This window comes from Papilio polytes, unplaced genomic scaffold, assembly GCF_000836215.1.
Source record: "Papilio polytes unplaced genomic scaffold, Ppol_1.0 DF821400.1, whole genome shotgun sequence".
Taxonomy (NCBI): domain Eukaryota; kingdom Metazoa; phylum Arthropoda; class Insecta; order Lepidoptera; family Papilionidae; genus Papilio; species Papilio polytes.
In genome coordinates this window covers 3,065,611-3,078,624 of record NW_013527804.1, presented here as the reverse complement: position 1 = coordinate 3,078,624, position 13,014 = coordinate 3,065,611, and the positions used below count along the sequence as shown (strand labels likewise).

At 34.8% G+C, this 13,014-nt stretch overlaps 1 protein-coding gene across 1 annotated transcript in view; it reads right to left on the bottom strand.

Annotated features, from left to right (window-relative positions):
• The window catches only part of LOC106108709 (E3 ubiquitin-protein ligase CBL-B), a 63,894-nt gene that overhangs the window by 15,932 nt on the left and 34,948 nt on the right, over positions 1 to 13,014 (bottom strand). The window contains exons 2-4 of the mRNA XM_013289969.1: positions 3,059 to 3,205; positions 1,452 to 1,595; positions 639 to 764 (exon numbers count right to left, since the gene is read on the bottom strand). Coding sequence (XP_013145423.1) covers positions 639 to 764; positions 1,452 to 1,595; positions 3,059 to 3,205 — 417 coding nt within the window. The remainder of the gene's footprint in view (positions 1 to 638; positions 765 to 1,451; positions 1,596 to 3,058; positions 3,206 to 13,014) is intronic.

Below are 13,014 nucleotides of genomic sequence, written 5' to 3'. Positions count from 1 at the left end.
GGCAGCGGTCGCTTCGCCATTTTGGTGGTTTCAGGTGGCCGCTTGCTCGTTTGCCACCTTATGTTATAAAAAAAAATCTTACTTCCCAGCAAAGGTAATGACCCCTGTTACATTTTACCTTGAATTAGAGCGGACACCTGAAACTAAATCGCAAAACTGTTTAGTCTCGCTTTGATTGCTATGAGCTTATATGGAGGTACACTACTCGATTTTTAGTTATGCAACTAAACAGTTGATTGCGAAACAATTGACAATCGCACAACAATTGTGCGATAGTTTAGTCAAAGTTGTGCGCACGCTCTTAGAGTGCTATTATTAATTCAAGTAAAAATAACTGTAAACTTAACTATTGTATATTATTACATATGTTATTAAAATTTCAAAGCGTACAAGACTTAAAATATAACTTTAGATTGCTTTATCGAGTTTATGCAAGAGATGAGGTAAAAAATCTGTAAATAAAACACCGCGTATTTCCTCGACTGTACATTACCTTTTTATGTGTTATTTCTAGTATAAAAAAACGATCGAAATATTACGTCATAATTATCACTCTAGGTAAATTAACCCTTTATTCCCAAAAACAAGTACAAAGCAAGGAAAATAGTTGATAAAAATTAATAAAATGAAACACTCACAATCCCTCCCTATATCCATCAAGTAAGGCTTGCACTAGGCTCTTGTTCTGTGGTATTGTTTGCAGAATTTCGCCATCGGCCGTCACGTAGCCAATCGCCCACTGCCCCAAGCGGGTACAAGACAACCTGCAATACAAATACAAGCTTGAATTACAACTGGGAAAACTATTAAAAGAGATTGCCATATAGAAAATCAACTAAAGAAGCTGTTAAAAAACAAAGTCCTATGAAAATGCAGTAAAAATAGATTTTATTAAGGTTTCAATGGACTCATGCTAACTAGCCTGCTAGTGTTCCAGCTACTGTTATGTATATTCCCGCCCAAAGTTTGTTTATAGACTATTTAACATTGAACCTAGCTTTCGCCCGCGAATCCATCCTCGTGTAAATAAAAAAGCAGCCTGTGTTCTTTCAGACTCTACTCTATATCTATTTCAAATTTCCCTGAGATACGTTCAGCCGTTTAGGCTACAAACCGTAACAAACATCCATCCATCCAAATGTTCACATCTTACTTATATACTGAATGCGAAAGTTTAGATGGATGGACGTTTGTTAGATTTTGTAGCCTAAACTGCTGAACGTTTCTCGACGAAATATCATAGATGTAGATGATAGTGTGGAAGAACACATAGGCTACATGGTTTATTTTTTTAATTTTAATTTTATTTGATTTAAATTAATTTTATTAATTAAAATATTTTAATTAATTTAATTCTACGCGGTCGGAGTCGCGGGCAAAAGCTAGTATATAATATTAGTAAGATAAACACATTAAGTAATGTCTTAATTAAGTAACCCATTAAATCATACCTAAACACATAACTTCCAGTCTTGTGAATGTATTTCTGCAGACGAGCCTTAACCTCGTCGTAGGTCAGGAACGCCACGTAACCAGGATGGGTGACCGCTAGCAGCTGCCAATTCCTTAACAACGTGCTCCAAGGCTGGAATAACCTGGAATTATATAAAATACACAATTAAAACACATTCGAATACTTTCAAGGTCACGTCACGTTGCGACACATTTCGTTACAAGACAGAGAAGGAAGATATAAGGAAAGAGAGCTAAATTTACGAATTTTGTAACTCTACATTAACAAAACTAACTCTTCAATAGTTAGCAAATTAAATCTCATAAATAAGAAATTTTTTTTGCAGTTCCGCTAATCTGTACTAATACTATAAAGAGGAAACATTTGTATTATTGATATAACTCAAAAACTAATGGACCGAATTCAAAAAATATTTCATAATTAATAACTACGTTATCAGTGAGAAACATAAGCTATATCATACTAATATTATAAATACGAAAGCTTAGATGGATGGATGGATGTTTGTTGTTTAAACAGCTGAACGGATTTCGATGAAATTTGGCATAGATGTAGAGGATAGTCTGAAAGAACAGATAGGTTACTCACTTTTGTTTTTATTTTAATTCCACGCGGCGGACTCGCGGGCCAAAGCTTATTCTCTAACATTTTTTAAAAATGTTGCGGACGAAGTAGTAAAAGCTACTGTTCAATGTAACTACTATTTTTACGAAGAATTTAAGTCAAATATCAAAACCTTTAGGCGAATGAAGACTTTAGCAAGTAATAGAAGTAAACACATGGTAACTTTAAATAGATCAATTACAAGGCAACGTATCTAAATTGGTCGAGGCACTTAGCTATCGAAGGGACATTATAAGTTAACAAGCACTTGAGGGGGCAATTGCTTTTAGTGTCCACTTGTTTGCTAGCTGTCTTACCGTAGGTTTAATATTATTAAATTACTAGCGACACAGCCCGGCTTCGCACGGGTCGAATGGTAATACAAAATATGTATTACATCACATTATAAACCTCTGAAATTATTAGTTTTACTACTACATTATACAAGTTTTACCTCTGTAATTACTCTATTAAACTAAACTGCATCAAAATATGCAGCATAGTTTTAAAGATCTAAGCATATATACTCATATGTTCACACAGCAGTAAGCGACATTATTTTATACTATATGGTAATATTAAATGTTGTATGAAGTATCATTTTTACTACATTTTACCTATTTCTATAAGGGAATATGCACGTATCGTTTTCTTTTTTTAAACGATTCTACTTGTTATAAATAACTAGGAAAAAAAATTTGACGCGAAAACCATTGAGCTAAAAATAATAAAATAAAATTACGACCATTTTCAAGAGACTAAAACGCGACCGGAGTTGTCAATAGACAATTGACGTCAATCGTCATATTCCATTCATAACATAAGCTCAGATGTCACTTCGACGTAAAAAAACAACAGAGCTTCTCAAGGTCAAAAAGTAAAAAATCTATTCATTATTATTATTTTATATGTCATACAAACAGTAGGCACGTAGAGCATCTAAACTGTTTGATTTCTAATTTCCAAAGGGTAGTATCTCACCTTGTAAACACATCGAACTCGAAGTTTGATATAAAATCGTTGCACGTCAGGTCTATAGTCGTCTTCAACGCCATCGTCTCCAGGCCCGAGGATATCGGATGCACGTTGTTCAACTCCTCGCGGAAGTGTTTCCACGGCACCAACGTACTGGAAATTATGAAGAAAATTGTTAGACAAAAAGGTTTATTAATGCTGTACTGACATTACAAGGCACGTTAAAGTCGGAACAAAACAAAAGCTGTTACCAAACAATCGCCTATCTATTTATATATCTATGGATTACACAGCGGACATAAGTATCACTTTAGATAATATCGTCGACAATACTGATACAACACGACACAATATCGATACGATATCACACGATAAGATCAGTTAAAGGATATCCGGATTTATGAAACGGAAGTTGTTTTGCAAAAGCCGCTCTTATCATTATTATGGATGATTGAACATGCTATATATTTAACAATCAATATCACCTACTAGTAATGAGAAATTAGTAAAGCCCGCTACACACGCTTAGTTTTGAGAGACTGTTCACTGAGAACTGAACAGTTCCTAGTTTTGTTAGATTTATCTGAACGATCAGACTGTTCAGATAGTAACATTAGTAAGATTTAACAAGAGATATCTACACTATGAGACTACTTAAGTAACCGTGTCAAAGAATGAGGTAATGAATTTAATTATAATTTCCCATTACCCTGTTTTACTTCCAAACGGTTAAAAACCCTAACCTCAAAACATTTACAAACAACCACTAGTATTATGAAGCTTTATTTTTGTAAACGGAATAAACGTAAAACACAAAAATCGATCAAATTACCCCTGCAAGCAATTTATAATTAAATGCAAGCATTAATTGCGTTCGTTTTACCTTACTTTTCAACAAAACAGGACCGCACCCAAATTAATTGGACGTTTGCAAATTAATTAAAACGTAGTCGTACGGTTAATTAGTGTCGAAACATGTTTACGATGTAGTGGACATTTGCGAGGGCTGGAAGTGGGCGTTAATGTATACTGTATAGTTGGAAGTGGGCGTAAATGTATACTGCTTTTTAATTAGTGTTCGACAACCCTGGGCCTGAGGCGCTGAGTCTTAGAGTCCGGAAATACACCGATTGACAGTTAAAAACTTTTTTGATAATAAAATGGAGACACTAGTGGGCTATCTAAGCGGGTCTGATTACTTTATCGGTCTAAACAGAGGTAATACAACATTCAAAGGTAACATCGGCTCGTAGAAGTCAGCATAGCGATAGATGGTTAGAATAAAGAAAAAAGTTCGCAGGATCGGTACCTAAAATTGTATAAATTGCAAGCTGCAATAAATTTTGTACAACACTGTATAAACTGGTACATGAGAACGGTTGCAATCAAAACTCATATGTCATAAAACAAATACGCAGTGAAACTCTAGTTTGAAGCTTAATTTTATTTGACTGTACAACTTGAGTTAAAGGGTTATTAAGTCTTGAACTTAGACATGACATATACAACTTCGTTAGGAATAGTTAGCGTTGATACTCCAATCAGTGTATAAAGACGGTATCGCATTTGATTTGCACTGGGAGTCTATTCTATTGTAACACGTGTCTTAGTTCTCTGGGGAGGATGCAGGGTTGACACAAAGACTACAAATTAAATCGACTAAGGTTAAAATTTTATAATTAAACTAGCTGTTCCCGTGCGGTTTCATCCGCATGAAATTGTGAAAATTTTATTTTATTATTAACATTTGTCAAATTATTAATAGCAAATGTCAAAATGACATGACATGACAAACCTTGACAGTCTTCCTTCCTCGATGTTGGCAGCAACTTATGGTCTCTTTCCCACATTAGGGTTTTTATTCAAAATATTTTCCCCTAAATTTAATAGGGTGAAAATATTTAGCCTAAAGCGTGACGTAAGTGTAGGGCTTTTTATTAAAAAAAACATTCAAAAACGATGTAATTGCTCACATCTTGGGCAACAAAGAAGTGTGTTTACGCTTTATTATAATAATATAGATAATTTAACGAGCGTAATGATCATCTCCCCTACCTAATTCTACTCGTTTTTCGTCCTCCTAATAACTATCATCAGTCATATCAGTCAACAGTCCCTTGCGAATGTAAGCGAAATAAACACACATAAATAACGTGACGCAAATCTTTAGAATTTGATTTTATTAGAGATATACTTAGGTATATCGACAAGTTTTGTGTTTTTTAGTTAAAGATCAATTCCCCTAAAGATATCCCCGAAATCATTCACAATTAGCAAGCCAAAATAAACAATACTTTTTCAAGATAACTAGATTTTAATTTAATTTCTTTAAAGATTAATTCGTCAAATAAAAACTGTCATTTATTTTAAAGTGTCAACCCTACAGCGATTTAGGATGCTGTCGTATTTGTATTATCGGTTGAATGAGTCACATATATGAAATAAAGGCAATTTCAGCCCTATGATAACAAAATAGAGCTTAAATTACATTAATAAGGGTACGAGTACACGTGCGGAAAACGGAAGCAGACTGTTATACTGCATCCGAAGCTTCATGAGTTTATTCATACGGTTATGGTAATGCGTCTACACAATGTATGATACAAGAGTTGTGACAGATGGCTAACCCATTAGCCCTTAGTATAGAAAACGATTTTAGTAGCTAAGCCACATAATATCATAGAGGTTTTAAACTAAACGCAGCGCACAGAAAATTCTGCACGCATAGACCGCCAAAGTCACCTGACGCGGTGGGTATATGTCACACTAAAGTAAACTGTTTTACAGTGGTAGAGCACGCTTTAACATCACACGAATGGCCCGGCACGACCGGTGCAAACCACCACATAGGAGACAGACGTGAAGTGGGTGCAATTCCTCGTTTAGACGGATGAGTGTGCATGACAAAAGCTTATTTTGTTCCATTCTCTTCCACCTTTTTCTTATAAGATTAGACGGTAAAGGTTACACATAGGAAAGGGAAATATCTTATTTACTTGCGTCTCCTCTGTCGAATAAGGGTAGGCAACGCATATGTAATTACGGACTATGCCATTTCGTTCGTTTGCAATACTGCTATCTAATAAGTTATTTGTAGGAAGAGGTGGGTTTGTCACGTCGCAATAAACAAGGCAATTTCTCCTGAAGCCATTCGCCACTATGCACGCGGATTTCCGCGTACATAGTGTAGTACATGTAAGTACCGTTGGTTAGTAGGTTTTAAGTGCGATAGGCTCGTTGCAAGCAATTGCTAACTTGTAATTGTGGAAGGTTTACGATCAAAGAGGTCGACGACCGAAGTACGGTTAGCAAATAAATTTTACAGTGTATCTACAAATCTAACGACAGTTTAAAACTATTCAAAGAGAATAAAATATCTGAACATCCTAACAGCATTAGCTGACTTCTGTGGCAAGTGACACCTCTGAAAATAATCTAACATTTGGTCATATAGGAGAAAACGGTAAACGGGCGGGAACGCCACGGTAATCATCGACGCCTATGAATAACCGTAATACAAGGAACAGCAGATGACGGCCGATAAAAAGGAATATACGAGTGTTACTCTGTTTTAGGAAACATAACTTTATCGTATAAACAATAGCAATGAAGAACCTCAATCGATTCCTGGACTCCACGTTACTACTATAGTTATAGGGAAAGGTATGTTTGTTATTGATGAAATTTGGTACAAATATATCTGGAATAGAGTATCGACTAACACAGTTTTAATTTCACGCAGACGAAGTCACATGCAACAGTTAGTGTTGAATTCAGCTCAGTTAACAATGGTTGTCATTAACGTTAGTCACACCGCGGATCTAAACTATGTCGCGCTGCAAAAGGAAGTTTATTATGAATTCATGCTACATCGACGCCATATTAGATTCTGGTATTTGGTTATGAGGGTAGGTAGCGACTGTTAAGAAAATGAGAAAATTTCGTTGAAAATTAGAACTGACGAAGGAGGGAACTTATAGATAGGATCCTTTCTCTGTGACCCCTCTTCTGATGATTAGAGGTAGCCAATGAATCTGCAATACCGATGTCTATAGCAAGCCGTATTTTTTACTTTAAAATAAGTAAGAATGTATAATTGGGCTGTGAAATCACAAACACCAACCCTTCATATCTTTCTCTTCGAACACTTAAAAACATCTATACTAATATTATAACGAGGAAAGGTTTTAAGTTTTGGATTTTTGTTCGTATTGAAATAACTGAAAAACTACTAGGCCAATTTTAAAAATTCTTTAACCGTTAGAAAGGTAATTTACCTGTGAGTGACATAGGCTATATATTATAATATTACGCGGGCGAAGTCGCGAACAACAACTAGTAAAAACACTATTGTACTAGTGTTTACTCATAGACGTCACTTTTCAGCCTGTGGGTAAAAGTTTATAGACAATGCAAATTCCAATACTACACATATACCCGCTCTCGCTTATAAAACCGCCAACAGTCAATATGTACACTCTTGTGCAAGTATTTGAACAATGGGCGCATGAGAGCGAGCGGAATTATAAACAATATAATCAGTTGCTGCCCACGATGACAAAGGTGCAAAGTACCACAGTTATGTAACATGTTCAGGTGGCAGGAATGTGTTGTCTCACACCTTAAGGTAAATGACACATAGAGATGTTCTGCGCATTATCATAAAATTTAGTGATTTTTAATACCGGGGTCCAGAAATACGCTTTTTATTAATACTCCCCAAACATTAGTGATATCAAATATAGCTTATGTTAATCACAAATAAATTACCTTTCTAATAGTGTAAGAATTTGTAAAATCGACCCAGCAAATTTTACTTAAATAGAATATATACCAAAATACAAAAGTATCCTCTTTATAATTTTAGTATAGTAATATAGATATAGAAAATATAGGTTATATTTACTGTACTTTTTTTTTAAGTAACATGCGTATTCAGATTGCATTATGTAAATTAAACCTTACCAGACACTACACGTGTTTTCATTATTTATTTATATTGCAAATCATTTACTTAGCACTCAATGTTAGAGTAATAAATCAAATAGTATATCCTATTTATTAAAATCAAATTACACAACAAAATGTACAAGTAATTTGCGAATATCTGAATAATTTATAGCCTTACTGTCTTACGGGCTTAATTAATGATGTTTACGTCAAATTGTAAAGGTGGTCTATGGCGCTAGCGGGTAAACTGACAGATTTCAAAAGAGAAACCATTTATTTTAACACTAACTTTCACCCGCGACTCCGTCTGTGTGGTAATAAAACAAAATAAGACTATTCTCTACATCTATGCCAAATTACATAAAGATACGTTGAGCAGTTTAGGCTACAAACTCTAACAAACATCCATCTATTTTCTCATTTATATTATACTACATTTCGCCCGCGGCTCCTGCCGCGTGGAACTAAAAGAATCAAAATTGAGTAGCATATATGCCCTTCCACACTACCTTCTACGTTTATGCCAAATTTCATCGAGATCCGTAAAGTCATTTATGCTACAAAATTTAACAAACATCCATCCATCTAAATTTTCGCATTTATAATATTAGTTAGAAGTACAAAATACAATATTGAAATCACTGAGCCAGTACATCTTTAGTTTAATTATTTACAGTATAAATTACACTTTCTAGCACAAAGCGCTTTAAAAAATCCCATCATTCACACGTATAAAATCCTTTTGATAACAAAAATAAAGCGCTGGCTGCTAACGAATTCGTTAATAACGTCCTTTGAATGTACCCCGGTTTAATTCCTACCTAGTACAGGGGTGTCAAACCACTGGCATGCGTACCATAAATGGCACACGACATAATACTTTGGGCCCGTCGATAATCATAAAAACACTAAGAAGAAATTATGAAGCAGATACACCATGGAGTTGACGTAATAATCGCAATCAAAATTATTCGATGTCATCTAAGACCGCATTAAAAATTTCTTAAAAAAATGGCGATTAAATGCATAAATGTTTGCCACCCCTGCCTTAGACCTTTTACGATGTGATAAAACTGGCTCACAACGAAATTGGCGCGGATTTAGGATAGTATTTTGTTTAGGCTGTACTTTTACGACAGTGGATGTAATGCAGATCACACACGTCGGATTTTGCAGCCATACAAAGTTTCCAAGCATGCTACAGACCCTTTATTTTTATTAAACTATACTTAAAACGTATGTATAAATAGGCATAATTGTAATTCTCACTTAAACTGTACAGTTTTGTCATCTTAGTTCGTGAGAAAATCGTAAAGTCTAACGTGTGTGGCTTGCATTAGGGAGATCTCATACCCCGTAGTTTAAATAGCCTTTTATGGGCATTGCAATTGAGATATAAATCTCGCAATACCAGTAAAGGCTTTACACTCCTTACATTTAACATGAAGAGATTTCTCAGAACAAATAAGGAGTTGGTGCAAATTGTTAGTATCGATTTCGTGTGTAACTGTCGAAAGCACTGTCATCTCTTTTATTCCCTTTGATAAGACAGAGATAGCAATACGTTTACAAAAGTTTCATAATACAATCTATATTCTATACTTAACATTTTAAAGAGGAAAGATTTGTACTCGTATGTTTGGATGTTTGCATCTATTGAAATACCTCAAAAACTACGAGGCTGATTTTAAAAATTCTTGCACTATTAAATAGCTACGTTATCAGTGTGTAACATAGCCTGTTATTTCTAGCTCTTTTTTTTTATTATTTTCTATTTCACGCGGATAAAGTCGCAAGCAACAGCCAGTATTCCAATAGAAGACTCGAGTACTTTAAAATCAAGTCACTAGAACATCGTAGAACGGCAACAGATTTAAAGCTTTTATATAATATCATGCGAGGTATAATGCTTGTTCCCGAATTACTGTCTGAAGTCAACATCGCGGTGCCTCGTAGCAGCTCGGTTAGACGGACCAGGAGATGCGAGCTGTTCAAACTGAAATCTTATCGTACCAACGTAGGTCGGAACTCTGTAATTAACAGAATCTCCGCCAGTTATAACGATTTTGTAGCCATCGGTTGTCATGATGTTGACATTTTCCATGACTCCATGTCCCGATTTTTGAACTTAATAAACAATAAAGATCTCGGCTTATATTATCACCAGTAACACTTTTGTATTCTCTTTTATTGTTTTTGTTTAATATGTGTACCCTAATTTATATTAGTTGTAATTAACGTGATTCAACGTTTGTTATTAAAAAGTAAAACATCATTTTTTGTGAGCGCTGTGTACGCCTGTCATCTGTATGTTCTTCTGCTTCTATGTTTTTCATTGTATACGGTATATTAATTTGGTTGTGAACCTTGAACATGCAATTGGTGTACCTTTCCAATAAATAAATAAATAAATAAATAACATGTATTATTACTCAAAACTTGTATTTAGTTATTTATTAAACAAGCATATGTATAGGAATTCTTTTTAAGCCCTTTTATATTGTACGCAATTTGAAATGTTGCACTAAAAGCAAGAAAAATATTAGCATTTATAATATACGACCCGTGGCTCAAACGTTGAATATTAATGGGAAAGGAAAATTAAAATTGTCATTAGTGTGCGATTAAAATTAGCAAAGTAATAACTAAATATGATTTTTTATATTCTAATAGTCTTTTATTTTTGATATAGGGGGGGGGGGGAATCAATGATACACTGCCCCCTGGAGGGATGGCAGAGTTATGTAGGTTTCGAACTAAAACCCCCTAGGTGGCCGTCCGTAAGTGACTTAGTCGAAGGTTCCGGGAACTCCGAGAAACACAACAGAATATTCTAATAATCTAATTTTTTTTATTATATAAAGTGGCAAACGAGCAAGCGACTATCTGAATCCATCGAAATGGAAAGAGACCGCTGCCCACAAACATCCGTAATTGCAGATGCGTTGCCTACCCTTAATTGACGGAAGAGGAGACGCACATAAAGAGGATATTTCCCCTTCCTATGCATCTTCTCCACCGTCAAATCCACTTTTCCTTCCCATCCTTTCCTTTTAAGCAAAGGGTGGAAAGGGAAAGGGACTAGAATTAGGCCTCCGATTAGGCCTCGAATCTAATGTATTAACATAAGTAAAAGAATTCTAAATTTACTCTCAAGTCAGTTAATGTGAAACTACCCACTCATTCCATTTATCATAATTATTATCCTACGATATTCTATTTATAAATGTTTATTTCTGAAACACAACGTGGGTTTCTACTTTCAAAATCTCTACAGAAAAACATATTTTCATTTACTTCATTATCTTTGAGAAAATAGACAACATAATGTGTTCATCAGTGGAATACAATATTAAGATTTGCCAACATAAGTGCCAGTCATCATCATCTCCTCTACCTTATCTTACTCCCGTAGTCGGCACAACAGGTTTTCATCCTCCAAATAACTCATCCGTCATCTCAGTCATCACTCCCTTGTTGATCATGTCACCTTTCACGCAATCCATCCATCTCTTTTTACGTCTACCTCTACCGGAGTACCACACCACATTCAATTTTTACGACAATCTAATCTTACTAATATTATATATGCGAAAGTCTAGATGGATGATTGAAACTGCGTTTCTCCAGAACAGGTTAACGGATTTCGTTAAAGGCATAGATGTAAAACGTAGTCAGAAACACAGGCTTCTAACAGTTTTTTTTAATTCCGCGCGGACGGAGACACTGGAGAAAGCTAGTCTATTTAAAAACCTTAAACAATTTTGTCTATTTAACTTCAATTGGATGTTGCGCCATCTCTTATTAATTATTAATTGAAGTTCAAATACGTCTGATATTAATTACTCTATAATATTACATTGGCAATGAAAGTAATCTTCTAGAAAGTTCTAATTATTTATTAATTGCTAAGAACGTGCAGTCCGCTAGGGTTGTAACATTATCAATTTTTTATATTATTATTTTAATAAACCATAACTGGATAATTCTGCATTTCGATATGGAGAATTTTTTATAGTACACGCTTATAGACTAGCTGTTCCCCTGCAGCTACGTCCGCATGAAATTATGATATTTTTTTAATTGTCAAATTATCAATAGCAAATGTCAAAATGACATGACATGACAAACCTTGGCAATCTTACTTTATTCGATAATTGTAAGGTAAACTTTACACACAAAGACAACCCTATAATCTTAGGCTGACTAATTTATCTTGTTAGAAAAAAGAACGACCAGTAAATTCTTGGCATTAAGAGTTGTACCACTACATAAAAAACGTCACCACCATTCACTCGATATAGTAAGCGTTATTGACAACCCTATTCGATAGAAAGTTGGTCGTGGCCCAGCACTATTAACGAGGTCCTGGACAATAGGGATGCGCATCACGTATCACAATATCGATGAACGTTTAATGAACACAACGCTACCAGCATCTGGATTAGATAAGATTAGACTAGATGAGATCGCAGAGATTTTGTGGACTCAATAAAATTTGTCTCCACTGCATGCAATGAATGTAAATTATTGAATTAATCTAATTAATGTAATGCTATATTTGAATCGTTTTATTTGTTTATATTTAGACTAGCTGTTCCCGTGCGGCTTTATCCGCTCAAAAAATATTAAATCTCTTTTTAATTTTTACAATTGCAGATGTCAAAATTACCGTTAACATAACCTTACTTCCTGAATGTTGGCAGCTTGTAGTTTATGGTCCCTTTCCCACATGTAGGTTTTTCCAATTTATTTACACCTTATGTTTTATAGTGTGAAAATAAGCGTGTCGTAAGTGTAGGGTTTTTTTTATTAAAGAAAGAATTATTCAAAAATATACCGTAATTGCTGTCATCCTACGCCACGAAGTATTGTGTTTAAGCTTTATTATATCAGTATAGATGCTTAAAGCTTTCAAACTGCGAGATTCCCCGACTGTACAAAGTACGTAGCCAATGTACAACAATAGCTATTCGCTTGCTGAGTTTGCGTAGGCATTTCATTGTTAACCG